We start from the raw sequence: 14862 nt of genomic DNA on the forward strand, positions 1-14862 counted from the left end.
CACACACACACACACACACACACACACACTCACACACACACACACACAACACACACACGCACGCACGCACACACACACACACACACACACAGCTCTGTCACACACACACACACACACACACACACACACACACACACACACACACACAGCTCTCTCACACACACACAGGGCAATATACAGCTTCTGAGAGTTTGGGTGTCAAAAACAGTAATTCCTATTCAGATGAACAAATAGATGGTTATTCCTAATTCATTTAAAAGAAGTGGAAGAGGTTTTAAATTACATTTTAATTCAATACAACGTTCTATCTTTTAGAGGAAATCAACCAATCAGGAAAGTATCCTGTTCACTTTGTAACCAATCAGGAATGGACCATGTTCACTTTCTAACCAATCAGATGGTATTTGTGTAATCACGGGCAACAAAATGGTTGATTTATACTAAATGAAAAATAGCAGGTTTTGTAATGGTTGGTTATCATAGTTCGCTATTTCTCTTGGTGTTGTGCCTTTTGTCCATTGATCCCAGGTGAACAGGACTTCTATTAGACACACACACACACACACACACACACACACACACACACACACACACACACACACACACACACACACACACACACACACACACACACACACACACACACACACACACACACACACACACACACACACACACACACACACACACACACACACACACACACACTGAATGATCTTCTCTATAGGACACGTCTACTGAATGATCTGAGGTTATAGTTACCACGTCTACTGAATGATCTGATGTTATAGGACACGTCTACTGAATGATCTGAGGTTATAGGACACGTCTACTGAATGATCTTCTCTATAGGACACGTCTACTGAATGATCTGAGGTTATAGGACACGTCTACTGAATGATCTGAGGTTATAGGACACGTCTACTGAATGATCTGAGGTTATAGGACACGTCTACTGAATGATCTGAGGTTATAGGACACGTCTACTGAATGATCTTCTGGCTGAGGTTATAGGACACGTCTACTGAATGATCTGAGGTTATAGGACACGTCTACTGAATGATCTGAGGTTATAGGACACGTCTACTGAATGATCTGAGGTTATAGGACACGTCTACTGAATGATCTGAGGTTATAGGACACGTCTACTGAATGATCTGAGGTTATAGGACACGTCTACTGAATGATCTGAGGTTATAGGACACGTCTACTGAATGATCTGAGGTTATAGGACACGTCTACTGAATGATCTGAGGTTATAGGACACGTCTACTGAATGATCTTCTGGCTGAGGTTATAGGACACGTCTACTGAATGATCGTTGAAGATTGTTGACGTAACCAAGGGCTTTTTTTGTCTACAGTACAACCGTACAAAACCTGTCTGTGTTTCATTCAAGGGCAGATAGCCTTCACTACCAGTCTCTTTATGGTTAAACTAGCTGGCCTCATTTAGTCAGGAGAAATATCTCTCTTCTATCAATCTCCTTTATTTATCTTGGAACGTTTGTTGTCAATTTGTAATAGTTTTATGTTCTTCTATCCTCTCTCCCTCATCTTCCCCCTCTCTGTCTCCCTGTCTCTCTGTCTCTCTCTCTCTCTCTCTCTCTCTCTCTCTCTCTCTCTCTCTCTCTCTCTCTCTCTCTCTCTCTCTCTCTCTCTCCCTCTCTCTCCCTGTCTCTCCCTGTCTCTCTCTCTGTCTCTCGCTCTCTCTCTCTCTCTCTCTCTCTCTCTCTCTCTCTCTGTCTCTCCCTGTCTCTCTGTCTCTCTCTCTCTCTCTCTCTCTGTCTCTCTCTGTCTCTCTCTCTCTCTCTCTCTCTCTCTCTCTCTCTCTCTCTCTCCTCTCTCTCTCTCTCTCTCTCTCTCTCTCTCTCTCTCTCTCTCTCTCTCTCTCTCTCTCTCTCTCTCTCTCTCTCTCTCTCTCTCTCTCTGTCTCTCTCTCTCTCTCTCTCTCTCTCTCTCTCTCTCTCTCTCTCTCTGTCTCTCTCTCTGTCTAGGGGCTGGTGTGTTCTTCCTGTCCTGTTCAGAAGGAGAGCAGATCAGTTTCCTGTTTGACTGTATAGTCAGAGGCATCTCTCCTAGTAGAACACCTCATGGCCTCAGACCTAACCTACCAGGTATATACACACACACACATACACTATAGAATGCAGGCGGGTCAACCATTGTTTATCAGGCCTCAGTACAGTCAAAGGCATCTCTCTCTCTCTCTCTCTCTCTCTCTCTCTCTCTCTCTCTCTCTCTCTCTCTCTCTCTCTCTCTCTCTCTCTCACGTATTTTCCTACCAAAGGAATGTGACTTGTGTCTTTAAGGTTTACTGGGTGTTTTAGTGTGTGTGTGTGTGTGTGTGTGTGTGTGTGTGTGTGTGTGTGTGTGTGTGTGTGTGTGTGTGTGTGTGTGTGTGTGTGTGTGTGTGTGTGTGTGTGTGTGTGTGTGTGTGTGTGTGTGTGTGTGTAGAGGCGCCAGCATGGAGGTGGTATCACATGCTCAAAGCCCTTTGGGGCCACTGTGTGGATTAAGGGGTGTGTGTGTGTGTGTATGTGTAAGAGTGTGTGTGTCTGTGTGTTCTGTGTATACAGCGTGTGTGTATGTGTAAGAGTGTGTGTGTCTGTATGTGTGTCTGTATGTACGGCGTGTGTGTATGTGTAAGAGTGTGTGTGTCTGTATGTGTGTGTGTTCTGTGTATACAGCGTGTGTGTGTGTGTGTGTGTGTGTGTGTGTGTGTGTGTGTGTGTGTGTGTGTGTGTGTGTGTGTGTGTGTGTGTGTGTGTGTGTGTGTGTGTGTGTGTGTGTGTGTGTGTGTGTGTGTGTGTGTGTGTTCTGTGTATACAGTGTGTATGTGTGTGTTCTGTGTATACAGTGTGTGTGTGTGTGTGTGTGTGTGTGTGTGTGTGTGTGTGTGTGTGTGTGTGTGTGTGTGTGTGTGTGTGTGTGTGTGTGTGTGTGTGTGTGTGTGTGTGTGTGTGTAAGAGTGTGTGTGTAAGAGTGTGTGTGTCTGTATGTGTGTGTGTGTGTGTGTGTGTGTTCTGTGTATACAGCGTGTGTGTATGTGTAAGAGTGTGTGTGTCTGTATGTGTGTCTGTATGTACGGCGTGTGTGTATGTGTAAGAGTGTGTGTGTCTGTATGTGTGTGTGTTCTGTGTATACAGCGTGTGTGTGTGTGTGTGTGTGTGTGTGTGTGTGTGTGTGTGTGTGTGTGTGTGTGTGTGTGTGTGTGTGTGTGTGTGTGTGTGTGTGTGTGTGTGTGTGTGTGTGTGTGTGTGTGTGTGTGTGTGTGTGTGTGTTCTGTGTATACAGCGTGTATATACATATCTGCCTCTGTCAGTCCTGAGAAGGGTGCTGCAGCCTGTTTTAACCTGAGACATTCAGTGCTTTAACAGTGCTATAATTAGCCTAGCATAGTTTAGCGCTAGCCAGTGTTAGTCGACACCCCATTCAGCATAGTGACTAATACTGCTGTAGGGGCTTAGCGGTTAGCATTAGCCATTAGCTCGCTGTCATGCTAAGCTAGTGACAGGGGGTAGATACTTGACACCCCCTCCACCCCATCTTGCATTCTCACACACATACATACAGGACATAGTGTACACACACACACACACACACACACACACACACACACACACACACACACACACACACACACACACACACACACACACACACACACACACACACACACACACACACACACGACTTACACTCTTATACATACTCACTCACACTCACTCTTACACATAATAACTCACACACTCACTCACTCACTCACTCACTCACTCACCACTCACTCACTTTGGTCAGTTAACTCAGCCTCACCCTCACCCTCACTTTCACAGGCAGACATGCACTTATACACCTCCCTGTAAATGTGCTGTCACACCCACACACACACACACACACACACACACACACACACACACACACACACACACACACACACACACACACACACACACACACACACACACACACACACACACACACACACGTACATCTCCTTGTAAATGTCCCGTAATGGCAGGGATTTTCACACGGACACACACTCCCTTCCCTGTGAAGGTGAGCCTGCCTCCCCCTCACTTTGGTAGTTAACTCAGCCTCCCTCCCCTCACTTTGGTAGTTAACTCAGCCTGCCTCCCCCTCACTTTGGTAGTTAACTCAGCCTGCCTCCCCTCACTTTGGTAGTTAACTCAGCCTGCCTCCCCCTCACTTTGGTAGTTAACTCAGCCTGCCTCCCCATCACTTTGGTAGTTAACTCAGCCTGCCTCCCCCTCACTTTGGTAGTTAACTCAGCCTGCCTCCCCTCACTTTGGTAGTTAACTCAGCCTGCCTCCCCTCACTTTGGTAGTTAACTCAGCCTGCCTCCCCCTCACTTTGGTAGTTAACTCAGCCTGCCTCCCCTCACTTTGGTAGTTAACTCAGCCTGCCTCCCCTCACTTTGGTAGTTAACTCAGCCTGCCTCCCTCACTTTGGTAGTTAACTCAGCCTGCCTCCCCCCCTTTGGTAGTTAACTCACTTTGGTAGTTAACTCAGCCTGCCTCCCCTCACTTTGGTAGTTAACTCAGCCTGCCTCCCCTCACCCCTCACTTTGGTAGTTAACTCAGCCTGCCTCCCCTCACTTTGGTAGTTAACTCAGCCTGCCTCCCCCTCACTTTGGTAGTTAACTCAGCCTGCCTCCCCCTCACTTTGGTAGTTAACTCAGCCTGCCTCCCCATCACTTTGGTAGTTAACTCAGCCTGCCTCCCCTCACTTTGGTAGTTAACTCAGCCTGCCTCCCCTCACTTTGGTAGTTAACTCAGCCTGCCTCCAATAGAGCACGTGGTTTGGTAGTTAACCTGTGTTTGTTATCAGCCTGCCTGTTCATTGAGTGCCTGTGTTCAACATTGTAGTTTCAGTACCTGTGTTCACAATAGAGCCCGTGGTTTCAGTACCTGTGTTCATTGAGAACATTGTTTCAGTACCTGTGTTCACAATAGAGCCCGTGGTTTCAGTACCTGTGTTCACAATAGAGCCCGTGGTTTCAGTACCTGTGTTCACAATAGAGCCCGTGGTTTCAGTACCTGTGTTCATTGAGAACATTGTTTCAGTGCCTGTTCGTTATAGAGACCATTGTTTAAGTACCTGTGTTTGTTATAGAGCCCGTGGTTTCAGTACCTGTGTTCGTTATAGAGACCATGGTTTCAGTACCTGTGTTCGTTATAGAGACCATGGTTTCAGTACCTGTGTTCGTTATAGAGACCATGGTTTCAGTGCATGTGTTCATTATAGAGACCATGGTTTCAGTATCTGTTGTCATTATAGAGCCCGTGGTTTCAGTACCTGTGTTCGTTATGTACCTGTTGTCATTATAGAGACCGTGGTTTCAGTACCTGTGTTCGTTATAGAGACCATGGTTTCAGTACCTGTGTTCGTTATAGAGACCATGGTTTCAGTACCTGTGTTCATTATAGAGACCATGGTTTCAGTACCTGTTGTCATTATAGAGCCCGTGGTTTCAGTACCTGTGTTCGTTATAGAGACCATGGTTTCAGTACCTGTGTTCGTTATGTACCTGTTGTCATTATAGAGACCGTGGTTTCAGTACCTGTGTTCGTTATAGAGACCATGGTTTCAGTACCTGTGTTCGTTATAGAGACCATGGTTTCAGTACCTGTGTTCATTATAGACCCAGTAAATAAAGCTGTGGATATATTACTCTGGTGTGTGTGTGTGTGTGTGTGTGTGTGTGTGTGTGTGTGTGTGTGTGTGTGTGTGTGTGTGTGTGTGTGTGTGTGTGTGTGTGTGTGTGTGTGTGTGTGTGTGTGTGTGTGTGTGTGTGTGTGTGTGTGTGTGTGTGTGTGTAGATCCCAGTGCTAGCCGGTCCTCCTCAGAGGAGAGGATCAACCATGAAACATCGGATCTAGAGAGAAGACTCAGCATGCTGTCTCACAGCAGTAGACAGAGCAGTACAGGTAATCAATCAATACCGCAATCCACCAATCAATAATCCCAGTTTTCAGTTCATCTCCTGACAGTATTTGAACCATCAATAAACGGCGTAGTTCACTGTTTTATCAATCAATCAATCAATCAATCAATCAATTCACTTAAATCTTAAATCATTTTACTCAATTGACCTTTGATCAATCAATCAGTCAGCTAATCAATAATATCTTCCCCAGCCTCCACCTCCAGTTACAGCACCTCCATTGCCGGGGACGACCGCAGCAGTATCTCTTCCTCTTCCTCCAGCCAATCAGACGCCAGTTACGGAAGCCACTTCCCTTTATGGCCAGGGCCAAAACGCCCCACTTCCTCAACCGAGACCCTGTCGGCCCCTCCCACTGCGAGGTCCTCGACCAATCTGGACGAGGATCTCTATAACGCTGTCATGAACCGCACTCCTTTCAAACCGCCTTCCCACCTTCACAGTCTCCACGACAGCGGGCGCCAAAGCTCGTTGGACAGCGGGATAGGCGTCGCCACGGCCAGCAGCCAATCGTCTTACTCTGGGAGCTTCTCTTCCTGTACGGGCAGCCTGGACACAGCCAGTCAAGGAGGAGGGGAGGAGTTTGGGTCTGTCCTTAGTCTACCTCCCCCTCTTCTCTCTCTGCCTCCTCTTTCTCTATCTCCCCCTCCTCCCTCTCTACCTCCTCCTCCTCCACCCAGTCTACCTCCTCCACCTCCTCCTCTGTCCTTAAGGACCCCTGAGCCCGGCCCTCTCTCCCCCCCTACTCCCGGCTCCTACCTCACGCCTTGCTCCTCCTCCTCCTCCAGGACTAGTGGTTGTAGCTCTGGCGCCCCCTGGTGTCAGAGTGAGGAGTACCAGGCACCCAGCCTTCTCAGACTACAGTATGACAGCCCCAGGAACCTCCTGCACACCCTGGCCTTCAAGGATCCTCCACCCCAGGGAGGAGCACCCGAACTGGGCAGGGACAGGCGGCTCGGTGGGGAAGGACAGATCCAGGGGCATGAGTGTCCTTCCCTTCCTTCCACACCCACTGAGGCCTCTCCCCAGTGGGTAGAGACCCTGAGGCAGGCCCCCGTAGAAAGGCACCTGAGCAGTGAGAGAGCGCCCCCTGTGGACAGTGGTGATCGGTGCAGCATCATGTCCGCTCGGCTCACACCCAGACCTCTGCTGTTACCTGGCTGTCCAGTGTGTGGAGGAACCCAGGTAATACAACTCTGGACACCTAATAGTTATTAGTACTAATGGATTCCTAGGCTTCATTTGGCTCCATGTCTGACTGTTAATTTATTCAGTGTTTTATTAATTTTTAACCTTTTATTTTAACAAGGCAAGTCGGTTAAGAACAAATTCTTATTTACAATGACGGCCAACCGGGGAACAGTGGGTTTAATTGCCTTGTTCAGGGGCAGAACGACTTTCTCAGCTCGGGGATTTGATCGAGCAACCTTTCGGTTACTAGCTCAACGCTCTAACCACTAGACTACCTGCCGCCTCTACACTCTAACCACTAGACTACCTGCCTCCTCTACACTCTAACCACTAGACTACCTGCCTCCTCTACACTCTAACCACTAGGCTACCTGCCTCCTCTACACTCTAACCACTAGGCTACCTGCCTCCTCTACACTCTAACCACTACCTGCCTCCTCTACACTCTAACCACTGCTACCTGCCCTCTACACCTAACCACTAGGCTACCTGCCTCCTCTAACCACCACTAGGCTACCTGCCTCCTCTACACTCTAACCACACTAGCCTCCTCTACACTCTAACCACTAGTCTACCTGCCTCCTCTACACTCTAACCACTAGACTACCTGCCGCCTCTACGCTCTAACCACTAGTCTACCTGCCTCCTCTACACTCTAACCACTAGGCTACCTGCCTCCTCTACACTCTAACCACTAGGCTACCTGCCTCCTCTACACTCTAACCACTAGGCTACCTGCCGCCTCTACACTCTAACCACTAGACTACCTGCCGCCTCTACGCTCTAACCACTAGTCTACCTGCCTCCTCTACACTCTAACCACTAGGCTACCTGCCTCCTCTACACTCTAACCACTAGGCTACCTGCCTCCTCTACACTCTAACCACTAGACTACCTGCCGCCTCTACACTCTAACCACTAGGCTACCTGCCTCCTCTACACTCTAACCACTAGACTACCTGCCGCCTCTACGCTCTAACCACTAGGCAACCTGCCGCCTCTACGCTCTAACCACTAGGCTACCTGCCGCCCCTCTGTGTGTGTGTGTCCGTGTCTGTGTGTTCATCTTATTCCTGTTTCCCATACAGCCAGTCGATGCAAACGCCTGCTGTCCCTGTCATCACAATCCCACAACTAGCCGTCTGCTTATTTGGCTCATTCGAGTCGCTGTACACTCCCACAGTACCAGCCCAAAGCACTCAAATAATACATTGTTGGCAGCCCACACACATACACATCTGTTACTCCCAAGTAACATGATCACGATGAGGCCTGATAAACTGGAGTTAAACAGGCTGTGTTTAAGGCTTGTTTAACTAGCGTAGCACAGTGTTATGTTGTTTAACTAGCGTAGCACAGTGTTATGTTTAACTAGCGTAGCACAGTGTTATGTTTAACTAGCGTAGCACAGTGTTATGTTTAACTAGCGTAGCACAGTGTTATGTTGTTTAACTAGCGTAGCACAGTGTTATGATGTTTAACTAGAGTAGCACAGTGTTATGTTGTTTAACTAGCGTAGCACAGTGATATGATGTTTAACTAGCGTAGCACAGTGTTATGTTGTTTAACTAGCGTAGCACAGTGTTATGTTGTTTAACTAGCGTAGCACAGTGTTATGATGTTTAACTAGCGTAGCACAGTGTTATGTTGTTTAACTAGCGTAGCACAGTGTTTGGTTGTTTAACTAGCGTAGCACAGTGTTATGTTGTTTAACTAGCATAGCACAGTGTTATGTTGTTTAACTAGCATAGCACAGTGTTATGTTGTTTAACTAGCGTAGCACAGTGTTATGTTTGTTTAACTAGCGTAGCACAGTGTTATGTTGTTTAACTAGCGTAGCACAGTGTTATGTTGTTTAACTAGCATAGCACAGTGTTATGTTGTTTAACTAGCACAGTGTTATGTTGTTTAACTAGCACAGTGTTATGTTGTTTAACTAGCATAGCACAGTGTTATGTTTAACTAGCGTAGCACAGTGTTATGTTGTTTAACTAGCGTAGCACAGTGTTATGTTGTTTAACTAGCGTAGCACAGTGTTATGTTGTTTAACTAGCGTAGCACAGTGTTATGTTGTTTAACTAGCATAGCACAGTGTTATGTTGTTTAACTAGCGTAGCACAGTGTTATGTTGTTTAACTAGCGTAGCACAGTGTTATGTTTAACTAGCGTAGCACAGTGTTATGTTTAACTAGCGTAGCACAGTGTTATGTTTAACTAGCGTAGCACAGTGTTATGTTGTTTAACTAGCGTAGCACAGTGATATGATCTCTAACTAGCTTAGCACAGTGTTATGATGTTTAACTAGCGTAGCACAGTGATATGTTGTTTAACTAGCGTGGGATACCTCACAGATCCACCGTCTGCACACAAACAACCCCTTAAAGGGGCAATCTGGGATTGAACAAATGAATGATATATATATATATATATATACTGACCACTTTATTGCCAATGTGGGATATTTTGAAACGCAGATTCCCCCTTTAAAAATCACTCAGACAGAATGAAGAGATTCAATGTTCCTGTCAATTAAATGGAACAAGTTGTTACCAGACAGGAGTAGGGTCAAGGCCAGGGTCGGCCATTAGCAACCTGAACTTTCTGCAGATACAGACATCTGGATTCATTTTGTTTCCGAGGCCTGAGCAAAGTTTATTTTGTTCTGTTTAGTAGGAAGACAATGGATAGAGAGAGAGAGAGAGAGAGAGAGAGAGAGAGAGAGAGAGAGAGAGAGAGAGAGAGGAGGGAGAGAGAGGAGAAGAAGGATGGAGAGAAAAGGAGACAGAGAGAGAGGGAGAAAATGAGAAAGGGAGAGAGAAAAGGAGACAGAGAGAGAGGGAGAAAAGGAGACAGAGAGAGAGGGAGAAAAGGAGACAGAGGGAGAGGGAGAAAAGGAGACAGAGGGAGACTGAAAAGGAGAGGGAGAGAGACAGAGTCTTAGCTAACACCTGGAGGATAACGGCCAGAACGAAAACAATAAGACATGTTGTTCTGATCAAAACCCTCCCGAAAGAGATGCAGCATCCCTCCTGTGTCTGAAGACTTAACCCTCCTTAAAGTGATGCAGCATCCCTCCTGTGTCTGAAGACTTAACCCTCCTTAAAGAGATGCAGCATCCCTCCTGTGTCTGAAGACTTAACCCTCCTTAAAGAGATGCAGCATCCCTCCTGTGTCTGAAGACGTAATGTTGACCCTCTGAACCACTGACTGTGTCTGTCCTCACCAGAACTCCCTCTTCACCTCCCTGTTCTGTTTGACAAGACAATCATTCTGTCTCCTTTACATTCAGCACGTTGTTGTCTGGCTGTGAATGTGTCTATTTCATCACTATGAACGTACTATGACCAGACCGGGTTCAAATTCTATTTGAAATCTTTCAAATACTTTGATTGTTTGCTCTAGTCTGCCTAATGGGCGGGGTTTGCCGTTTTGGGACTATCCCATTGGTCCATTATGCCAGGCGCAACTTAAGCAAACACGGATCAAGTATTTGAAATGATTTCGAATAGTATTTGAACCCATGTCTGTTGACCACCATGGCTGTTGTTTTAACCCCACCTCCCTCATCCGTTTCTCCACCCATCCAGAGTCATCATCCCTGTGTAGATCACAACTACATTACCCATGAGCAATGGTTCTCAGCTAGAAAGAGACATGTTACGCAGGTAAGATGACCCGTTGTGTGGTTATTGACAGTAGGGGTCAACGATACTTTCAGTTTTTTTTGTGCCAACTTTAACTAATACCTGTCACTTTTTTAAAAACCTTTATTTAACTAGGCAAGTCAGTTAAGAACAAAGTCTTATTGTCTGTCAATGACGGCCTAGGAACCACTGTTAACTGCCTTGTTCAGGGGCAGAAGGACAGATTTGTACCTTGTCAGCTCGGGGATTTGAACTTGCAACCTTTCGGTTACTAGTCCAATGCTCTAACCACTAGGCTACCCTGCCGCCCCATGCTGACTACACCGGCCACACCCGTTTCGCCATCGCTCGCCTGTTGAGTTTGTCCATCCACAGCAGACACAATCAGGAAATGCAGGGTAGATGTATCAAAACCAACTATATTAATTTGGGGACAGGTCGAAACGCCATATAAACATTTTATGGACATTCAGCTAGCTAGCTCGCTGTCGCTAGCTAATTTGTCCTTTTTAGCTAGCTCACTGTTGCTAGCTAATTTGTCCTTTTTAGCTAGCTCACTGTTGCTAGCTAATTTGTCCTTTTTAGCTAGCTCACTGTTGCTAGCTAATTTGTCCTTTTTAGCTAGCTCACTGTTGCTAGCTAATTTGTCCTTTTTAGCTAGCTCTAGCTAATTTGTCCTTTTTGCTCAGCTAGCTAATTTGTCCTTTTAGCTAGCTCACTGTTGCTAGCTCCTTTTAGCTAGCTCACTGTTGCTAGCTAATTTGTCCTTTTTAGCTAGCTCACTGTTGCTAGCTAATTTGTCCTTTTTAGCTAGCTCACTGTTGCTAGCTAATTTGTCCTTTTTAGCTAGCTCACTGTTGCTAGCTAATTTGTCCTGGTATATAAACATTGTGTTGTTATTTTACCTGAAATGTCCTTTTTATTTTATAGATCTTTGTAGAATATTGACCCATTTTGGGTCACAGAAAATGGTGTGTTCTCTACTCTACTGTTCCTGTTCAGGGAACAGGGGAAACCTACACCGAACACAAATATAAACGCAACATATCTACTGAGTTACAGTTCATATGAGGAAATCAGCCCATTTAAATAAATACATTAGAGCCTAATCTATAGATTTCACATGACTGGGCAGGTGGAAGGGGCACCACCACTGGGGAGTCAGGCCCCAGAAAAGGGCTTTATTACATACAGATATGAAACATGGGAACAACACTTTACGTTTATATTTTTGTTCAGCGTAGTTATTTTCTAGTAATCTCTCCTAGTTCAGTCTTCTTCTGTGGATTTTATATGGTGGGTTGGCAACCAACTACAAAGGTGTATTACTACAACCAACTGGACTGGAGTGTGGACCTCAGCTCATCTTCCAATCACCCACGTGTGGGTATATGCTCCTCTAAACCAATGAGGAGATGGGAGAGGCGGGACTTGCAGCGCGTCAAGCATCACAAGTAGAACCAAGTTCTATTTTAGCGTCGGGCTACGCAGCGAACGGTGAAGGGTGCAATGATTGGATAACATGTAGGTGTACGTTTATTTTACAACGCTCACGCACGCGACGCGAGAGGTGTAGTCAGCTTGGTGTAGTCAGCTTGGTGTAGTCAGCTTGGTGTAGTCAGTATGTTAGTAGTTGGTGTAGTCAGCTTGGTGTAGTCAGCTTGGTGTAGTCAGTCTGTTAGTAGTTGGTGTAGTCAGCTTGGTGTAGTCAGCTTGGTGTAGTCAGCTTGGTGTAGTCAGTATGTTAGTAGTTGGTGTAGTCAGTTTGGTGTCGTCAGCTTGGTGTAGTCCGTCTGTTAGTAGTTGGTGTAGTCAGCTTGGTGTAGTCCGTCTGTTAGTAGTTGGTGTAGTCAGCTTGGTGTCGTCAGCTTGGTGTAGTCAGTCTGTTAGTAGTTGGTGTCGTCAGCATGGTGTAGTCAGTCTGTTAGTAGTTGGTGTAGTCAGCTTGGTGTAGTCAGTCTATTAGTAGTTGGTGTAGTCAGCTTGGTGTAGTCAGCTTGGTGTAGTCAGTCTGTTAGTAGTTGGTGTAGTCAGCTTGGTGTAGTCAGTCTGTTAGCAGTTGGTGTAGTCAGCTTGGTGTAGTCAGTCTGTTAGTAGTTGGTGTAGTCAGCTTGGTGTAGTCAGTATGTTAGTAGTTGGTGTAGTCAGCTTGGTGTAGTCAGTCTGTTAGTAGTTGGTGTCGTCAGCATGGTGTAGTCAGCTTGGTGTAGTCAGTCTGTTAGTAGATGGTGTAGTCAGCTTGGTGTAGTCAGTCTGTTAGTAGTTGGTGTAGTCAGCTTGGTGTAGTCAGTCTGTTAGTAGTTGGTGTAGTCAGCTTGGTGTAGTCAGTATTTTAGTAGTTATCCTGTATGGATCAGTTGGTAGAGCTTGGTGTAGTCAGCTTGGTGTAGTCAGTTTGGTGTAGTCAGCTTGGTGTAGTCAGTTTGGTGTAGTCAGCTTGGTGTAGTCAGCTTGGTGTAGTCAGCTTGGTGTAGTCAGTTTGGTGTAGTCAGCTTGGTGTAGTCAGTATGTTAGTAGTTATCCTGTATGGATCAGTTGGTAGAGCTTGGTGTAGTCAGCTTGGTGTAGTCAGCTTGGTGTAGTCAGTGTGTTAGTAGTCCTGTATGGTTCAGTTGGTAGAGCTTGGTGTAGTCAGCTTGGTGTAGTCAGCTTGGTGTAGTCAGTATGTTAGTAGTTGTCCTGTATGGATCAGTTGGTAGAGCTTGGTGTAGTCAGCTTGGTGTAGTCAGCTTGGTGTAGTCAGTGTGTTAATAGTTATCCTGTATGGATCAGTTTGTGTAGAGCTTGCAACACCAGGGTTGTTGGTTCGATTCCCAGGGCCAGCCATATGTAAAATATATCCAGCTTGACTGTCAGTTGCTTTGAATAAAAGCTGCTGCTAAGTGGAGTATATTATTATGTTTTTGAAAAGGTTCCTCTTTCATCTCTGCTGTGGAAGCGAGGAAGTGTGAAATATTCACCCACCATTTTAACCATATTAACGATCATTTGTTGTTACAACAGCAACAACAACAACAACAACAACAACAACATCTTACCATTTATTTCCTTGCCTTTTCTTTTCACATCTTTAACCTTCCCCTCTGACCAAACAACACATTCGTGTCCCAAAACGCCACCTTATTCCCTACATAGTACCTAAGGTCCTGGTTGGAAGTAGTGCACTTCATAGGGAATAGGGTTCCGTTTGGAACTGAGAACACAGTGTGTTCCCTCCTCCCGGCTGCTGAGCACTGAGAACTCATTAGATTAGCAGTCCTCACACCTCACCGTACTAATCAGATCAGCAGTCATCACACCTCACCGCGTGTGTCATCAACGAGAACTTGTCAAACTCCGTGTGCTGTCAATAGAAGACAACTGATAGAAGAAGAGCAATGCCGTGCGTTTTTAATAACCACATCAGACAATCACCTGAAGAATACCTCTCCTTAAAAGAGAGGAGAGAGAGGGGGAGAGTGTGTGTTGTATTATAGTATAATGTGGTGTAGTATAATGTGGTGTAGTATGATGTATTGTAGTATAATGTATTGTATTGTAGTATAATGTATTGTAGTATAATGTATTGTATTGTAGTATAATGTATTGTAGTATAATGTATTGTAGGATAATGTATTGTAGTATGATGTATTGTCGTATAATGTATTGTAATATAATGTATTGTAGTATAATGTATTGTATTATAATGTGGTGTAGTATGATGTATTGTAGTATAATGTATTGTATTGTATTATAATGTATTGTAGTATAATGTATTGTAGGATAATGTATTGTAGTATGATGTATTGTAGTATAATGTATTGTATTGTAGTATAATGTGGTGTAGTATGATGTATTGTAGTATAATGTATTGTATTGTAGTATAATGTGGTGTAGTATGATGTATTGTAGGATAATGTATTGTAGTATGATGTATTGTAGTATAATGTATTGTATTGTAGTATAATGTGGTGTAGTATGATGTATTGTAGTATAATGTATTGTATTGTAGTATAATGTGGTGTAGTATGATGTATTGTAGTATAATGTATTGTATTGTAGTATAATGTATTGTAGTATA

At 45.1% G+C, this 14862-nt stretch overlaps 1 protein-coding gene across 1 annotated transcript in view; it reads left to right on the forward strand.

Annotated features, from left to right (window-relative positions):
- LOC124020537 (protein Dok-7-like) overlaps positions 1–14862 on the forward strand; it is a gene marked incomplete at its 5' end in the record, with an annotated part of 46679 nt that overhangs the window by 14255 nt on the left and 17562 nt on the right. The window contains 4 exons of the mRNA XM_046335775.1: positions 1997–2116; positions 5843–5950; positions 6161–7152; positions 10746–10823. Of these exons, the coding sequence (XP_046191731.1) occupies positions 1997–2116; positions 5843–5950; positions 6161–7152; positions 10746–10823 (1298 nt within the window). The remainder of the gene's footprint in view (positions 1–1996; positions 2117–5842; positions 5951–6160; positions 7153–10745; positions 10824–14862) is intronic.

Source organism: Oncorhynchus gorbuscha, unplaced genomic scaffold (genome assembly GCF_021184085.1).
Source record: "Oncorhynchus gorbuscha isolate QuinsamMale2020 ecotype Even-year unplaced genomic scaffold, OgorEven_v1.0 Un_scaffold_848, whole genome shotgun sequence".
NCBI classification, from domain to species: domain Eukaryota; kingdom Metazoa; phylum Chordata; class Actinopteri; order Salmoniformes; family Salmonidae; genus Oncorhynchus; species Oncorhynchus gorbuscha.